Raw genomic sequence first — 17,760 nt, forward strand, 5'->3', positions numbered from 1 at the left:
TGCACTGGGCAGGACATGTTGTCAGAATGCCTGATGGAAGACTGCCCAAAGTCATCTTGTACAGCCAACTGTCCAGTGGTACCTGAAAACGAGGAGGCCAGCGACTACGGTACAAGGAAGTTCTGCACAGGAGCCTCAAGAAAGATGACATTGCCCCCGTCAACATGGGAGGATCTGGCTCAAGATCGCTCACAGTGGAGGGACGCCATCAGAAAAGGTGTGGACGCTGCTGAGAACAAGCTCAACGAGGCAACAGAGGAAAGGCACATGAAGCGCCACAACACAACTTCTGCCCCTGCTGCCCCTCCAGGCCTCACCTGCCAAGTATGCGGCAAGCAGTGCCTGTCAATGATCGGCCTGTACAGCCACTCCAGGACGCACATATCAAACCCCACTAACTGACTGAAAGGAATCGTCATCATCCTATGGGATGGATAGCCAGAGAGATTGTCAGCTGTTCTCAAGGTTCAAGATTCAAGCTCATTTATACGTGTGCAGTACAGTGCAAAAGTCTATATGTACAGTGGTATGTAAAAGTTTGGGCACCCCGGTCAAAATTTCAGTTACTGTGAATAGCTAAGCGAATAAAAGATGAACTGATTTCCAAAAGGCATGAAGTTAAAGATGACACATTTCTTTAATATTTTAAGCAAGTTTACTTTTTTATTTCCATCTTTTACAGTTTCAAAATAACAAAAAAAGGAAAAGGGCCCGAAGCAAAAGTTTGGGCATCCTGCATGGTCAGTACTTAGTAACACCCCCTTTAGCAAGTATCACAGCTTGTAAACGCTTTCTGTAGCCAGCTACGAGTCTTTCAATTCTTGTTTGGGGGATTTTCACCTATTTTTCCTTGCAAAAGGCTTCTAGTTCTGTGAGACTCTTGGGCCGTCTTGCGTGCACTGCTCTTTTGAGGTCTATCCACAGATTCTCGATGATGTTTAGGTCGGGGGACTATGAGGGCCATGGCAAACCTTCAGCTTGCGCCTCTTGAGGTAGTCCATTGTGGATTTTGAGGTGTGTTTAGGTTCATTATCCTGTTGTAGAAGCCATCCTCTTTTCATCTTCAGCTTTTTTACAGATGGTGTGATGCTTGCTTCCAGAATTTGCTGGTATTTAATTGAATTCATTCTTCCCTCTACCAGTGAAATGTTCCCCGTGCCACTGGCTGCAACACAAGCCCAAAGTATGATTGATCCACCCCTGTGCTTAACAGTTGGAGAGGTGTTCTTTTCATGAAATTCTGCACTCTTTTTTCTCTAAACATACCTTTGCTTATTGCGGCCAATAAGTTCTATTTTAACTTCATCAGTCCACAGGACTTGTTTCCAAAATGCATTAGGGTTGTTTAGATGTTCCTTTGAACTTTTTGAATAGAACTTTTCTAGCTTTGACTAGCCTGACGAAGGGTCTTGGCCTGAAACGTCGACTGTACCTCTTCCTAGAGATGCTGTCTGGCCTGCTGCGTTCACCAGCAACTCTGAAGATGAAAAGAGGATGGCTTCTACACGTCAAAATCCACAATGGACTACCTCAAGAGGCGTAAGCTGAAGGTTTTGCCATGGCCCTCACAGTCCCCCGACCTAAACATCGAAAATCTGTGGATAGACCTCAAAAGAGCAGTGCATGCAAGATGACCCAAGAATCTCACAGAACTAGAAGCCTTTTGCAAGGAAAAATGGGTGAAAATCCCCCAAACAAGAATTGAAAGACTCTTAGCTGGCTACAGAAAGCGTCTACAAGCTGTGATACTTGCCAAAGGGGGTGTTACTAAGTACTGCCATGCAGGGTGCCCAAACTTTTGCTTCGGGCCCTTTTCCTTTTTTGTTATTTTGAAACTGTAAAAGATGGAAATAAAAAAGTTTTGTTGCTTATAATATTAAATGTGTCATCTTTAACTTTATGCCTTTTGGAAATCAGTTCATCTTTCACTCGCTTGGTTATTCACAGTAACAGAAATTTTGACTGGGGTGCCCAAACTTTTGCATGCCACTGTGTGTGTGTATGTGTATATAATATATATATATATATATATATGTGTGTGTGTGTGTGTATGTGTATATATATATATATATATATATATATATATATATATATATCGAGAGAAAGAGAGAGAGAGAGAGACAGACAGACAGCGTGCGAGCTAGGGTGCCTAGGACTTTTGCACACAGTACTGTATTTGTCGACTTAGGGCGGAAAGCGAGTTTGTAAGTCTGGTGGGAAAGGATGTTGGGAATGGTGAGAGTGGAATGCCGCGGGAGGGGTGTGGGACAGGTGGCAGAGAAGGGGTGTCAGAGGTCGGGGAGCAGACACACCCAACCCTGAGACACCAGGCAAGGAAATTTGATTCCAAACAGTTGGTTTATTGATCATTACAGAATGTCTCTCTGGCGCTTTCCACTCCCTCCCCTCTGCCTTCACCTCTTCCCAACCATGATTCCCCTCTCCCTGACCCCCCTTCTCAGTCCACAATGGAGACCTGCATCAGAATCAGGATTATCATCACTCACATATGTCATGAGGTTTGTTTTTTTTGCGGCAGCAATACAGTGCAATATATAAAATTACTGCAGTACTGTGCAAAATTCTTAAGCATCTTAGCTATATATATGGAGCGTGTGCCAAAGACTTTTGCACAGGGCTGTACATTGAAACATAGAATAAAATGTGTTGTTTGCTTAACAACCAACACAGCTGAGGGAGTGCTGGGGGCAGCCCACAAGTGCTGTAACACGTTCTGGCACCAATGTAGCATGCTTGGCAAAGAAACCCTGAACACCACAAAACAGGCCACAACAGGCGACCAACAACAGCAGCAACCGAAGCCCCGTTCCCCCCTCCCTCCCACCCAATGTAGCATGCTCAGCAAAGAAACCCTGAACACCACAAAACAGGCCACAACAGGCGACCAACAACAGCAGCAACCGAAGCCCTGTTCCCCCCCCCTCTCCCACCTAATGTAGCATGCTTGGCAAAGAAACCCTGAACACCACAAAACAGGCCACAACAGGCGACCAACAACAGCAGCAACTGAAGCCCTGTTCCCCCCCCTCTCTCCCACCTAATGTAGCATGCTTGGCAAAGAAACCCTGAACACCACAAAACAGGCCACAACAGGCGACCAACGACAGCAGCAACCGAAGCCCCGTTCCCCCCCCCCCCCTCTCCCACCTAATGTAGCATGCTTGGCAAAGAAACCCTGAACACCACAAAACAGACCACGACAGGTGACAAACAACAGCAGCAACCGAAGCCCCGTTTCCCCCTCCCTCCCACCCAATGTAGCATGCTTGGCAAAGAAACCCTGAACACCACAAAACAGGCCACAACAGGCGACCAACAACAGCAGCAACCGAAGCCCTGTTTCCCCCTCCCTTCCACCCAGGCACAGACACGGCCCTCTGACACCAGGACAGACTTCTTCAGCATCCAGCGTACTCGGGCTGTATCGAAGAAAGGGTGAGCTGGCAGATCATGAGAGGGTCCAGAGGAGGTTTACAAGGGTGATACTGGGAATGAAAGGGTTAACGTGTGAGGAACGTTTGATGGCTTTGGAGCTTAGGAGAATGAGTGGGGGATCTAATTGAAGAGAGACCAGGGGTGCCCAACCTGGGGTTCACGGACCCCATGGTTAATGATAAGGGTCCACGATGTAAAAAAGGTTGGGAACCCCTGGCTTAGATGGAGTAGATGTGCAGAGGATATTTCCTAAACTGGGAGAGTCAAGCACCAGAGGGCACAGCCTCAGAATAGAGGGACGTCTCTTTAGAACAGCGATGAGCAGTATTTAGCCAGAGGGTGGTGAATCTGTGGAAAACATTGCCACAAGTGGCTGTGGAGGCCAATTCATTGCGTATATTTAAAGTGGAGGTTGATAGGTTCTTGTTTTTAAGGGTATCAAAGGTTAAAGGGAGAAGGCAGGAGAATGGGGTTGAGAGGGAAAGTAGATCAGCCCTGATGGAAAGGCAGAGCAGACTCGATGGGCTGAATGGCCTAATCATCCGTCTTATGGTCTTAAGTTTTTCCTGAGGTGAAAATCAGCAGAGCTAACATACAAAGAAAATGGTCAAAGATTAAGCAACACACATTAAATTTGCTGGTGAACGCAGCAGGCCAGGCAGCATCTCTAGGAAGAGGTACAGTCGACGTTTCGGGCCGAGACCATTCGTCAGGACTAGGTCTCGGCCCGAAACGTCGACTGTACCTCTTCCTAGAGATGCTGCCTGCCCTGCTGCGTTCAATAGCAAATTTGATGTGTGTTGCTTGAATTTCCAGCACCTGCAGAATTCCTTGTGTTTACGGTCAAAGATTAAGTTGTCAATGGCGCAGTGAACTGTCCATTTAGCACAGGGTTGCAGAATTGTTGTAGGGAATCCCTGGCTCTGATTCCAAAGTGTATTAGAACAAGACAGAATGAGACATTTTAATTCCCAGGCAAAGGAGCTTCTGAGAAGTAGTATGTGCTCCCTTTAAGAAAGGGAGTTGTTTTAACATCCAGATCTTAACAACACTTCACCATCCAGCTGCCTACCCGAAGAACAGGCAGGAGGTACAGGAGCCCCAAGACCAGGCTCAGGAACGATTATTACCCCCTCCCCTCAAAAATCAGGCTCCTGAACCAGAGGGGATAACTCCCCTCCACTTGTCCCATCACTGAACTGTTCGCACAACTTCTCACCTTCAAGGACTATTCATCGCATGTTCTTGATATTTATAATGGAGGGGTCAGACACTGAGTCCGTTTGGGTGGAGCTCAGGAATGGGAAGGGTGCAATCACACTGATGGGATTCTACTACAGACCCCCCCCCCCCCAGATAGTCACCGGGACACTGAGGAACGGATGTGTAATTCGATTAAGGAAATGTGTAAAAATAATCGGGTTGTTGTCATGGGGGATTTCAACTTCCCTAATGTAAACTGGGACCTTCTTAATGTAAAGAGTTTGGACGGGGCTGAATTTGTTAAGTGCATCCAGATTTCTTGAATCAATACATGGGTGGTCCAACGAAAGGAAGGTCCATACTGGACCTGGTGTCAGGTAACGAGCCTGGCCAGGTGACTGACCTTTCAGTGTGTGAACAGTGAGGAAACAGTGACCACAACTCCTTACCTTTCAGGATAGCCAGAGATAAGGGTAGGTATGGTCCTTGTGGAAGAGTCTGAAACTGGAGTCGGGCAAATTACGAGGGCATGAGGCAGGAACCAAGAAGCGTTCATTGGGAACACGAGGAATTCTGCAGATGCTGGAAATTCAAGCAACTCACATCAAAGTTGCTGGTGAACGCAGCAGGCCAGGCAGAATCTCTAGGAAGAGGTACAGTCGACGTTTCGGGCCGAAACCCTCCGTCAGGACTAGGCAAAGGGTCTCGGCCCGAAACGTCGACTATACCTCTTCCTAGAGTTGCTGCCTGGCCTGCTGCGTTCACCAGCAACTTTGTGTTCATTGGGAGTACCTTTTCTCTGACAAGGTCCACATCAGACATGTGGAGGGTGTTTAAAGATCAATGCCCACAAGGAAGTGGATCTCAGGGTTGTATATGGTGACAGACAGTATATGTACTTTGATAATAAACGAAACACGGAAAACTGAAATATTAGCGAATAATTTCAGACGACACAGTCACCTCCAAGAGCTCTTCACAAGAGCACTTTGGAAGCACCTTTCACCTCACAGAGTAGTTTTAAGAAATTTGCCCCATACCATTCCTATTCGGCAATCCGGGATGGGCAATAAATCCCAACAAATCTACACTCAGTGGCCAGGTTATTAGGGACCTGATAAAGTGGCCACTGAGTGTCTTCTGCTGACGTAGCCCGTCCACTTCAAGGTTCGACGTGAAGTGCATTCAGAGATGCTCTTCTGCACACCACTGTTGTAACACTTGGTTATTTGAGTTACTGTCACCTTCCTGTCAGTTTGAACCAGTCTGGCCATTCTCCTCTGACCTCTCTCGTTAACGGAGTGTTTTCACCCACAGAACTGCTGCTCACTGGATGTTTTTTTAGTTTTTCACACCATTCTCTGTAAACTCTAGAGAGTGTTGTGCTTGAAAATCCCCAGGAGATCAGCAGTTTCTGACATACTCAAACCACCCCATATGGCACCAACAATCATTCCACAGTCAAAGTCACTTAGGTCACATTTCTTCCCCTATTCTGATGCTTGGACTGAGCAACAACTGAACCTCTTGACCATGTCTGCATGCTTTCATGCACTGAGCTGCTGTCACATGTTTGGCTGGTTAGATATTTGCATTTACGAGCAGGTGTACAGGTGTACCTAATAAAGTGGCCACTGAGTGTATACCTTGTGTAGGAAAATTTTTTAAAACTTCTGAATGTGTGCTAGATTTTATTACAGCCTTGTGGGCTGAGTAAAACTGAATTATTAGTTGTTGAATTAAGTGTTTCAGTAAACAATTAAGTGCCCAAAGAGTCACCAGCACCAGACTACCAGCAGTCAAGGATGTATTCAAAGTTCAAAGTATAAAGTACAGTAATTATCGAAGTATGCTTACGGTGCACAGCCTCGAGGCTCATCTTCTTGCAGGCAGCCACAAAGCAAAGAAACATCAGAGAACCCGCTTGAAGAAAACGTCCCACGAAACAAGATCATCAGATGTGCAGTCACGCAAACAACAAAAACAACGAACAAGTAACACTCAGAACATCAAACATCAGAACGCAGGATCCCCAGAAGTGAGTCCACACCCACGAGCCACCGGGGGCAGTGAAGCCGGGCCAGGAGCCTACCTGCCATCAAGGGTCGGGAAAGGGCCAGTAACGTCAGGGAGGATCCCACCCACCCGGCTCACGGACTGTTTGTCCCTGTCCCATCGGAGAGGAGGCTACATAGCATCCACGCCTGGACCACCAGACTCAGAAACAGTGACTAACCCACACCCTCAACCACCACTACCTGATCATTTCCTGTCAGAGTCTCCTTCTGTACAGACACTCAATGATTCAGGAACAGCCTCTCCCCCGTCATCAGATTTCTGAATGGACATTGAACCCGTGAACACTAACTCACTATTTTCTTTTTGTCTTTTTGCACTACTTATAAAAATAAAACTAAATTAAATATACTTACTGTAATTTAGTTTATTATGTATTGCAAGGTACTGCTGCCGCACAACGACAAATTTCATGGCATATGCTGGTGATGTTAAAGTTGATTGTGATTTTGAGACACTCCTGTGCCTAAAGTCACTTTATGCACGTACAATCAATCTATGTCTATAAGCTAGCTTATTTATATTTATTGTGTTTTTATTATTATTATTGTGTTCTTTATCTTAGGGTGCTTATCTTAGTAGTGAGTTAAGCATCGATTTGTCGAACTTCTGGTTCTCTTCTTCACCATTCCCCATTCTCATTTCTCTCTCTCACCTTCTCTCCTTACCTGCCCATCACCTCCCTCTGGTGCTCCACCATCGTTCCTTTCTTCCATGGTCTTCTGTCCTCTCCTATCAGATTACCCCTTCCCCAGCCCTTCATCACTTCCACCAATTGACTTCCCAGCTCTTCACTTCACCCCATCCCCTCTTCCGGTCTCACCTATCACCTACCACCTCGTACTTCTTCCTCTCCTCCCCCACCCCCAACCTCTTCTCCCTTCCTTTCCAGTCCTGATGAAGGGTCTCAGCCTAAAGCGTTGACTGTTTACACTTTTCTGTAGATGCTGCCTGACCTGCTGAGTTTTTCCGGCACTTTGTGTGTGTTGCTTTGGATTTCCAGCATCTGCAGATTTTCTTATGTTTGGCTTGGTGTGTTTTATTTATCTGCTGCATCCCATCCAGAGTAACAATTATTTCATTCTCCTTTACACTTGTGTACTGAAAATGACATTAAATAATCTTGAATGTTTTTCGATAGCTAAAATATTCATCTTATACCTCAGACAGGATCTGCTGCATGAGTTGCTTACGGGACAGTGCCGTGGAACCCGACTGCAGGAACCGGCCCGAGCACCAGCAGAATCAATTTGACGAGAGATTTCCCAGCGCATCTGCCTATCCCGAGGGGGTGACTGAGGACAGGAGCAGAGGGAAGCTGTGCGTGTCCTCCAAGGCCCCAGCTTTGCTCCTCCGTAGCTCTACCCGTTCCACAAAACCCAGGATCAGACAAAAGGACCTCAACAATCATGGCAGGTAAAAGAAAAAGGTGAACGCCAGAATTTTTATCGTACTATTGGTTCCAGCCCCTCCACCCATCTCCTTGGTGGCCTTTTCTTGTCCATTGACTCTGCATTTAATTTTGACCCCTCTTTCGCCCAGTTTTCGCACGTTCCTGAGGGTGGGGAATTCTCCTGTTCTGTTCTATGTCAGTGCCTTGGGCACACGCACAGAGTCTAGCTCTCATTTTACGTGCTAATCGAGAAACCTGTCCAAGGGGCGCAGGACCGAAGAAGCAGTGCTGTCTCGGGAGGTAGTGCTGAGAGATTTCCTGAACCTTAAAAACACAGAACATACAACAGTAGAGCACAGCACAGGCCCCTCTGCTCAAGATGTTGTGCTGACCTTTCAACCTCCCTCAAGATGGTGGGGCGGCCGGGTAGCACAGTGGTTAGTGCGATGCTTTACAGTACCGGCAACCCGGGTTCAAATCCCACCGCTGTCTGTAAGGAGTTTGTACCTTCTCCCCCCGTGAACACGTGGGTTTCCTCTGGGTGCTCCAGTTTCCTCCCAAATCCAAAGATGTACCGGTCAGTTGTTTAATTGGTCATTGTAAATTACCCTGAGACTAGGCTGGGGTTAAAGCGGGGGATTGCTGGGCGGTGTGGCTCGAAGGGCCGGAAGGGTCTATTTTGCGCCGCATGTCAATCAATGAAGCAATCAACCTAACCCTCCCCTCCCGCACAGCCTGCCATTTTCCATCATCCATCAGCCTATCTAAGTGTCTGTAAAACACCACAGTCAGCGTAACGCCTTCAGCGCCCTCAGGTTCAGAAACAGTTATTGCCCCTCAGCCATCAGGGTGAAGGTACAGGAGCCTCAGGACCCACACCACCAGGTTCAGAAACAGTTATTATCCTTCAACCATCAGGAAGGAGGTACAGGAGCCTCAGAACCAACACCACCAGTTTGAGGAACAGTTATTACCCCTCAGCCATCAGGAAGGAGGTACAGGAGCCTCAGGACCAACACCATCAGGTTCAGGAACAGTTATCACCCCTCAACCATCAGGAAGGAGGTACAGGAGCCTCAGGACCCACAACTCCAGGTTCAGGAACAGTTATTACCCCCTCAACCATCAGGAAGGAGGTACAGGAGCCTCAGGTCCCACACCACCAGGTTCAGGAACAGTTATTACCCCTCAACCATCAGGAAGGAGGTTCAGGAGCCTCAGGTCCCACACCACCATGTTCAGGAACAGTTATTACCCCTCAACCATCAGGATTGAGGTACAGGAGCCTCAGGTCCCACACCACCAGGTTCAGGAACAGTTATTACCCCCTCAACCATCAGGAAGGAGGTACAGGAGCCTCAGGACCCACACCACCAGGTTCAGGAACAGTTATTACCCCCTCAACCATCAGGAAGGAGGTACTGGAGCCTCAGGACCCACACCACCAGGTTCAGGAACAGTTATTACCCCTCAACCCAGCGTGCAGTGCTGCCGGATCTCACCGGAATGCCGCTCCGGCACCTCTGTAACAAAATATCAAAATATAGAAGCGGGGAATTTAACAGCGGCCGCTATGGTCAATTGGAAAGAGGCTCTTTTTCTCTTTGTGTTGATAGGAAAAAGAGTAATTTAGTGGGCAATGAATGAGACGAAATGCATTTCCAAACCTCCCAAATGGTTGCTCTCCTCCCCTGTTAGCATTTGTCACTTCCAAAATACGATATTTTCTATTTGTATAGCTACGATTATAATTTATGTAAAGATTCAAGCTTCTTAAACTTTTTATATATTTAAAGACTAAAGAGGATCTGTATTGGTCTAACCATGTAATACCGGACGTGTGAGGATATTGTGAGTATTGACACTTCCTGTCCAACCATTTTTGCGAGAGAAACGGTACGAGGCAGAGTTGCCAACCTACTGCTTTTGATACTAATATTCAGCAATATTTGTGGCTCTACCAATAGTTCATCAGACGTTCTTTTTTCATACTTGAATACTTGGTTCCAATTTGGGCAGATACCAGAGTTGGACGCTTCGGGGGTCGTTCTTGGATGGATCGGGGAGGTGTGAGCTCCAAAGACTTAATTTTGTGCACAAAACTGATAAATTTACTGAGTGGCACCTTTGTTTTATTTGCTTCCACTAACCACACCACCAAAAAAGAGTTATAAAGTGTAATCACTTAATTGTCTGATATTTTACAGTGTGGGCTTGTATCAGGGGTGCATTACGTAGCATCTACGCAAACGTGAGTACACAGTTTGGTAGGGCCTACGCCAGTTCCCCTAGGCGGACGTGAGTTGTTCGAGCCGAGCGTTACATATCTATCTTGCTAGGTTGCCGAAGACTTTTGCACATAGCACTGTATTTGTCAACGTGGAGCGGAGAGCGAGTTTGTAAATCTGGCGGGAGCGAAGAATGTTGGGAATGGCGAGGGTGGAGTACCGCGGGAGGGGTGGGGGACAGGTGGCAGAGGAGGAGTGCCAGTGCAGTTAGATGGCGTGGTTGCAGACACACCCAGCCCTGAGACACCAGGCAAGGCCATTTGATTCCAAACAATTGGTTTATTGATCATTACAGAATGTCTCTCTGGTGTTTCCCACTCACTGCCTCTCCCTTCCCCTTTTCCTAACCATCATTTCCCCACTCTCAGTCCACAATAGAGACCCACATCAGAATCAGGTTGATCATAGAAACATAGAAAATAGGTGCAGGAGTAGGCCATTCGGCCCTTCGAGCCTGCACCGCCATTTATTATGATCATGGCTGATCATCCAACTCAGAACCCCGCACCAGCCTTCCCTCCATACCCCCTGATCCCCATAGCCACAAGGGCTATATCTAACTCCCTCTTAAATATAGCCAATGAACTGGCCTCAACTGTTTCCTGTGGCAGAGAATTCCACAGATTCACCACTCTCTGTGTGAAGAAGTTTTTCCTAATCTCGGTCCTAAAAGGCTTCCCCTTTATCCTCAAACTGTGACCCCTCGTTCTGAACTTCCCCCAACATCGGGAACAATCTTCCTGCATCTAGCCTGTCCAATCCCTTTAGGATTTTATACGTTTCAATCAGATCCCCCCTCAATCTTCTAAATTCCAACGAGTACAAGCCTAGTTCATCCAGTCTTTCTTTATATGAAAGTCCTGCCATCCCAGGAATCAATCTGGTGAACCTTCTTTGTACTCCCTCTATGGCAAGGATGTCTTTCCTCAGATTAGGGGACCAAAACTGCACACAAGACTCCAGGTGTGGTCTCACCAAGGCCCTGTACAACTGCAGTAGTACCTCCCTGCTCCTGTACTCGAATCCTCTCGCTATAAATGCCAGCGTACCATTCGCCTTTTTCACCGCCTGCTGTACCTGCATGCCCACTTTCAATGACTGGTGTATAATGACACCAAGGTCTCGTTGCACCTCCCCTTTTCCTAATCGGCCACCATTCAGATAATAATCTGTTTTCCTATTTTTGCCACCAAAGTGGATAACTTCACATTTATCCACATTAAATTGCATCTGCCATGAATTTGCCCACTCACCTAACCTATCCAAGTCACCCTGCATCCTCTTAGCATCCTCCTCACAGCTAACACTGCCACCCAGCTTCGTGTCATCCGCAAACTTGGAGATGCTGCATTTAATTCCCTCATCCAAGTCATTAATATATATTGTAAACAACTGGGGTCCCAGCACTGAGCCTTGCGGTACCCCATTAGTCACTGCCTGCCATTCTGAAAAGGTCCCGTTTATTCCCACTCTTTGCTTCCTGTCTGCTAACTAATTCTCTATCCACATCAATACCTTACCCCCAATACCGTGTGCTTTAAGTTTGCACACTAATCTCCTGAGTGGGACCTTGTCAAAAACCTTTGAAAATCCAAATATACCACCATCCACTGGTTCTCCCCTATCCACTCTACTAGTTACATCCTCAAAAAATTCAATGAGGTTCGTCAGACATGATTTTCCTTTCACAAATCCATGCTGACTTTGTCCGATGATTTCACCGCTTTCCAAGTGTGCTGTTATCACACCTTTGATAACTGACTCCAGCAGTTTCCCCACCACCGACGTTAGGCTAACCAGTCTATAATTCCCCGATTTCTCTCTCCCTCCTTTTTTAAAAAGTGGGGTTACATTAGCCACCCTCCAATCCTCAGGAACTAGTCCAGAATCTAACGAATTTTGAAAAATTATCACTAATGCATCCACTATTTCTTGTGCTACTTCCTTAAGCACTCTGGATGCAGACCATCTGGCCCTGGGGATTTATCTGCCTTTAATCCCTTCAATTTACCTAACACCACTTCCCTACTAACATGTATTTCGCTCAGTTCCTCCATCTCACTGGACCCTCTGTCCCCTACTATTTCTGGAAGATTATCTGGAAGATCATCACTCACATACATAATGAAATTTGTAGTTTTTTGCAACAGCAGTACAGTGTAATCCATAAAATTACTACAATACTGTGCAAAAGTCTTTGGCACCCTAACTATTTATATATATGTTTGTGTGTGTGTGTGTGTGTGTGTGTGTGTGTGTGTGTGTGTGTGTGTGTGTGTATGTCTGTCCCTAAGAATTTGGCACAATACTGTACATACTATGATAGAAAATTTTTCAAGGTTCCAAGTTCAAAGTAAGCTTACACTTTTCATCTTGCAGGCGGTAACAGTCCACGTTGGCAATGATCTGCAGAAAAACCGCTTCAGCCGTTTCTACGTGATGCAACACCTCTACAGTGCACTGATGCCCCTGTCCACTTACGCTCCAGCCTCTTCTGTCTTGGACATGATACGACACTGCTTAAATTTGAGAATAAATCATTTTTTATAACTTACTAATCTACTGAGTGGAAATTTTAGTCCTTAACCTACTGCTTTTTGTAAATGTATCTCTTTCCAAAACGTATTAAATATATTTAAAGCTTGTGAACCACTGTAATGTTGCATCAGTTCTTTTGCCTCCCCAGTAGATAACATGCTGATGATATCTTACCTATGTGGTTGAGGGGAGGAGAGACAGCAGTGGGAACATTGACACATGGAAACATAGAAAACCTACAGCACAATACAGGCCCTTCAGCCCACAAAGCTGTCCTTACCTTAGAAATTACCGAGGGTTACCCATAGCCCTCTATTTTTCAAAGCTCCATGTACTTACCCAGGAGTCTCTTAAAAGACCCTGTCATATTTGCCTCCACCAAAGTCGCTGGTAGCCCATTCCATTCACCCACCACTCTCTGCGTAAAAAAACTTACCCCTGACATCTCCTCTGTACCTACTTCCAAGCACCTTAAAACTGTGCCCTCTTGTTCTAGCCATTTCAGCCTTGGGGAAAAGCCTCTGACTATCCACAGGATCAATGCCTCTCATCACCTTACACACCTCTATCACGTCTCCTCTCATCCTCTATTTATTCTCTCCAACATTCCACCCTTCCATTTTCCTGCTTCACGAATCTGATCTGCCCAAAGTTACGCTGTGGATGCTCTCTCGATATATCAGTTTGGTCAAGTTCGTCATTGAGTTTACCAACATCTGCGCAGGTGCGCCTATGTAAAGGTGGTTTGAAAAACTTACTTGCAGCAGCTGTGTAGGCACCTTGGACTGGAGACATTCAAAGGTAAAGACAAAGATTGGCTTCACTTGTCACATCAACATGGAAGTATACTGTGAAGTGTGTCATTTGCGTCAAACCAAATCACCGAGAATTGTGGCTGCACAGCCCGCAGTGTCTCTCTGTTTCCAGCGTTACCACAGCTTGCCAACAACTAACCAACGATAACCGTAGAATGTGGGAGGAAGCTGGAGTACCTGTGTCATGTTGTACTTGCAGGCTCCTGCCATTCTCCACTGAGCTCACAACTTATCCAGCCTGTTTAAACCCAGCTCTCGTCCACAGTCCTTGTTCACTCAAATGAAGCAGCCAACCTCAACCAGTTGCCTTGTTGTACTTAGTATCCGCTCTCTCTTGTTGTGTGGCGCCTCATGGCTGGTTATTAATATTTTTTTTCTGCCCTTGACTCCTGGTGGAGTCATTGGGGCGCCTTCATGACAAGCTTTTTGCACCAATCCTTTTGGTGGTTGCTCATCATACATAGCATCTGAAACCTGGCAGAGCCCATCCTTCTCCAGGTTTGTTTTAACAACGTTGGGTTGCTAGCTCGACGCTCAACCCAGCATGGATGGAGAGCGTGCAAGGGATACGAACTCAGGACCTCTCACCCCGAAGTCCAGCACGGATGCCACTGCGCCACCAGCCGGCTGGATGGAGTTTATTGCTCAGCGCTAAATCATCCCTGCTGCTCTGTGCTTGGGTCAAGCCTCCTCACGTTCCCTGACAATGTGAATGAACCCACGATTGACCCAGCAGAGTACGCCCGCCTAAAGGAAGTCGCTGGTCAACATGAGCCCACGATCCAGAAGCAGCAGGAAACAAACCACTGACCATCTGCTCTCCACTCTCAACCAACACTCTGCCCCCATACAGCAACCCCGCAAGAGTCAATCTCCTCCTTCTGGGCCCCGGATAGAAACATAGAAAATAGGTGCAGGAGTAGGCTATTCGGCCCTTCGAGCCTGCACCGCTATTCAGTATGATCATGGCTGATCATCCAGCCGTCCCTCCATACCCCCTGATCCCTTTAGCCACAAGGGCCATATCTAATGCCCTCTTAAATATAGCCAATCAACTGGCCTCAACTGTTTCCTGTGGCAGAGAATTCCACAGATTCACCACTCTCTTTGTGAAGAAGTTTTTCCTAATCTCAGTCCTAAAAGGCTTCCCCTTTATCCTCAAACTGTGATCCCTCGTTCTGGACTTCCCCAACAACGGGAACAATCTTCCTGCATTTAGCCTGTTCAATCCCTTTAGGATTTTATACGTTTCAATCAGATCCCCCCTCAATCTTCTAAATTCCAACGAGTATAAGCCTAGTTCATCCAGTCTTTCATCATATGAAAGTCCTGCCATCCCAGGAATCAATCTGGTGAACCTTCTTCGTACTCCCTCTATAGCAAGAATGTCTTTCCTCAGATTAGGGGACCAAAATTGCACACAAAACTCCAGGTGTGGTCTCACCAAGGCCTTGTACAACTGCAGTAGTATCTCCCTGCTCCTGTACTCGAATCCTCTCGCTATAAATGCCAGCGTACCATTCGCCTTTTTCACCGCCTGCTATACCTGCATGCCCACTTTCAATGACTGGTGTATAATGACACCCAGGTCTCGTTGCACCTCCCCTTTTCCTAATCGGCCACCATTCAGATAATAAAGCAACACACATCAAATTTGCTATTGAACGCAGCAGGCCAGGCAGCATCTCTAGGAAGAGGTACAGTCGACGTTTCAGGCCGAGACCCTTCGTCAGGACTAACTGAAGGAAGAGCTAGTAAGAGATTTGAAAGTGGGAGGGGGAGGGGGAGGGGGAGACCAAAATGATAGGAGAAGACAGGAGGGGGAGGGATGGAGCCAAGAGCTGGACAGGTGATTGGCAAAAGAGATATGAGAGGATCATGGGACAGGAGGTCCGGGGAGAAAGACAAGGGGGTGGGGAAACCAGAGGATGGGCAAGGGCTATAGTCAGAGGGACAGAGGGAGAAAAAGGAGAGTGAGAGAAAGAATGTGTGTATAAAAATAAATAACGGATGGGGTACGAGGGGGAGGTGAAGCATTAACGGAAGTTAGAGAAGTCAATGTTCATGCCATCAGGTTGGAGGCTACCCAGACAGAATATAAGGTGTTGTTCCTCCAACCCGAGTGTGGCTTCATCTTTACAGTAGAGGAGGCCGTGGATAGACATGTCAGAATGGGAATGGGACGTGGAATTAAAATGTGTGGCCACTGGGAAATCCTGCTTTCTCTGGTGGACAGAGCATAGGTGTTCAGCAAAGCAGTCTCCCAGTCTGCGTCGGGTCTCGCCAATATATAGAAGGCCACATCGGGAGCACCGGACGCAGTATATCACCCCAGCCGACTCACAGGTGAAGTGTCACCTCACCTGGAAGGACTGTCTGGGGCCCTGAATGGTGGTGAGGGAAGAAGTGTAAGGGCATGTGTAGCACTTGTTCCGCTTACACAGATAAGTGCCAGGAGGGAGATCAGTGGGGAGGGATGGGGGGGACGAATGGACAAGGGAGTCGCGTAGGGAGCGATCACTGCGGAAAGCAGGTGGGGGAGGGAAAGATGTGCTTAGTGGTGGGATCCCGTTGGAGGTGGCTGAAGTTACAGAGAACAATATGTTGGACCCGGAGGCTGGTGGGGTGGTAGGTGAGGACCAGGGGAGCCCTACTCCTCGTGGGGTGGCGGGAGGATGGAGTGAGAGCAGATAATCTGTTTTCCTGTTTTTGCCACCAAAGTGGATAACCTCACATTTGTCCACATTAAATTGCATCTGCCATGAAATTGCCCACTCACCTAACCTATCCAAGTCACCCTGCATCCTCTTAGCATCCTCCTCACAGCTAACACTGCCACCCAGCTTTGTGTCATCCACAAACTTGGAGATGCTGCATTTAATTCCCTCATCCAAGTCATTAATATATATTGTAAACAACTGGGGTCCCAGCACTGAGCCTTGCAGTACCCCACTAGTCACTGCCTGCCATTCTGAAAAGGTCCCGTTTATTCCCACTCTTTGCTTCCTGTCTGCTAACCAATTCTCCATCCACATCAATACCTTACCCCCAATACCGTGTGCTTTAAGCTTGCACACTAATCTCCTGTGTGGGACCTTGTCAAAAGCCTTTTGAAAATCCAAATATACCACATCCACTGGTTCTCCCCTATCCACTCTACTAGTTACATCCTCAAAAAATTCTATGAGATTCGTCAGACATGATTTTCCTTTCACAAATCCATGCTGACTTTGTTCGATGATTTCACCGCTTTCTAAATGTGCTGTTATCACATCTTTGATAACTGACTCTAGCATTTTCCCCACCACCAATGTTAGGCTAACCAGTCTATAATTCCCTGGTTTCTCTCTCCCTCCTTTTTTAAAAAGCGGGGTTACATTAGCCACCCTCCAATCCTCAGGAACTAGTCCAGAATCTAAAGAGTTTTGAAAAATTATCAATAATGCATCCACTATTTCTTGGGCTACTTCCTTAAGCACCCTGGGATGCAGACCATCTGGCCCTGGGGATTTATCTGCCTTTAATCTCTTCAATTTACCTAACACCACTTCCCTACTAACATGTATTTCACTCAGTTCCTCCATCTCACTGGACCCTCTGTCCCCTACTATTTCCGGAAGATTATTTATGTCCTCCTTAGTGAAGACAGAACCAAAGTAGTTATTCAATTAGTCTGCCATGCCCTTGCTCCCCATAATCAATTCACCTGTTTCTGTCTGTTGGGGACCTACATTTGTCTTAACCAATCTTTTTCTTTTCACGTATCGATAAAAGCTTTTACAGTCCGTTTTTATGTTTCCTGCCAGTTTTCTCTCATAATCTTTTTTCCCCTTCCTAATTAAGCCCTTTGTCCTCCTCTGCTGAACTCTGAATTTCTCCCAGTCCTCAGGTGAGCCACTTTCTCTGGCTAATTTGTATGCTTCTTCTTTGGAACTGATACTATCCCTAATTTCTCTTGTCAGCCACGGGTGCACTACCTTCCTTGATTTAT

General features: G+C 46.8%; 1 protein-coding gene across 1 annotated transcript in view; it reads left to right on the forward strand.

Moving 5' to 3' along the window:
* The window catches only part of LOC140191855 (uncharacterized), a 135,699-nt gene extending 122,642 nt beyond the window's left edge, over window positions 1–13,057 (forward strand). The window contains exons 16-17 of the mRNA XM_072249648.1: window positions 7,902–8,151; window positions 12,796–13,057. Coding sequence (XP_072105749.1) covers window positions 7,902–8,151; window positions 12,796–12,802 — 257 coding nt within the window. The 3' untranslated portion in view covers window positions 12,803–13,057. The remainder of the gene's footprint in view (window positions 1–7,901; window positions 8,152–12,795) is intronic.
* The last annotated feature ends 4,703 nt before the right edge of the window (window positions 13,058–17,760 follow it).

This window comes from Mobula birostris, chromosome X, assembly GCF_030028105.1.
Source record: "Mobula birostris isolate sMobBir1 chromosome X, sMobBir1.hap1, whole genome shotgun sequence".
NCBI lineage: Eukaryota > Metazoa > Chordata > Chondrichthyes > Myliobatiformes > Myliobatidae > Mobula > Mobula birostris.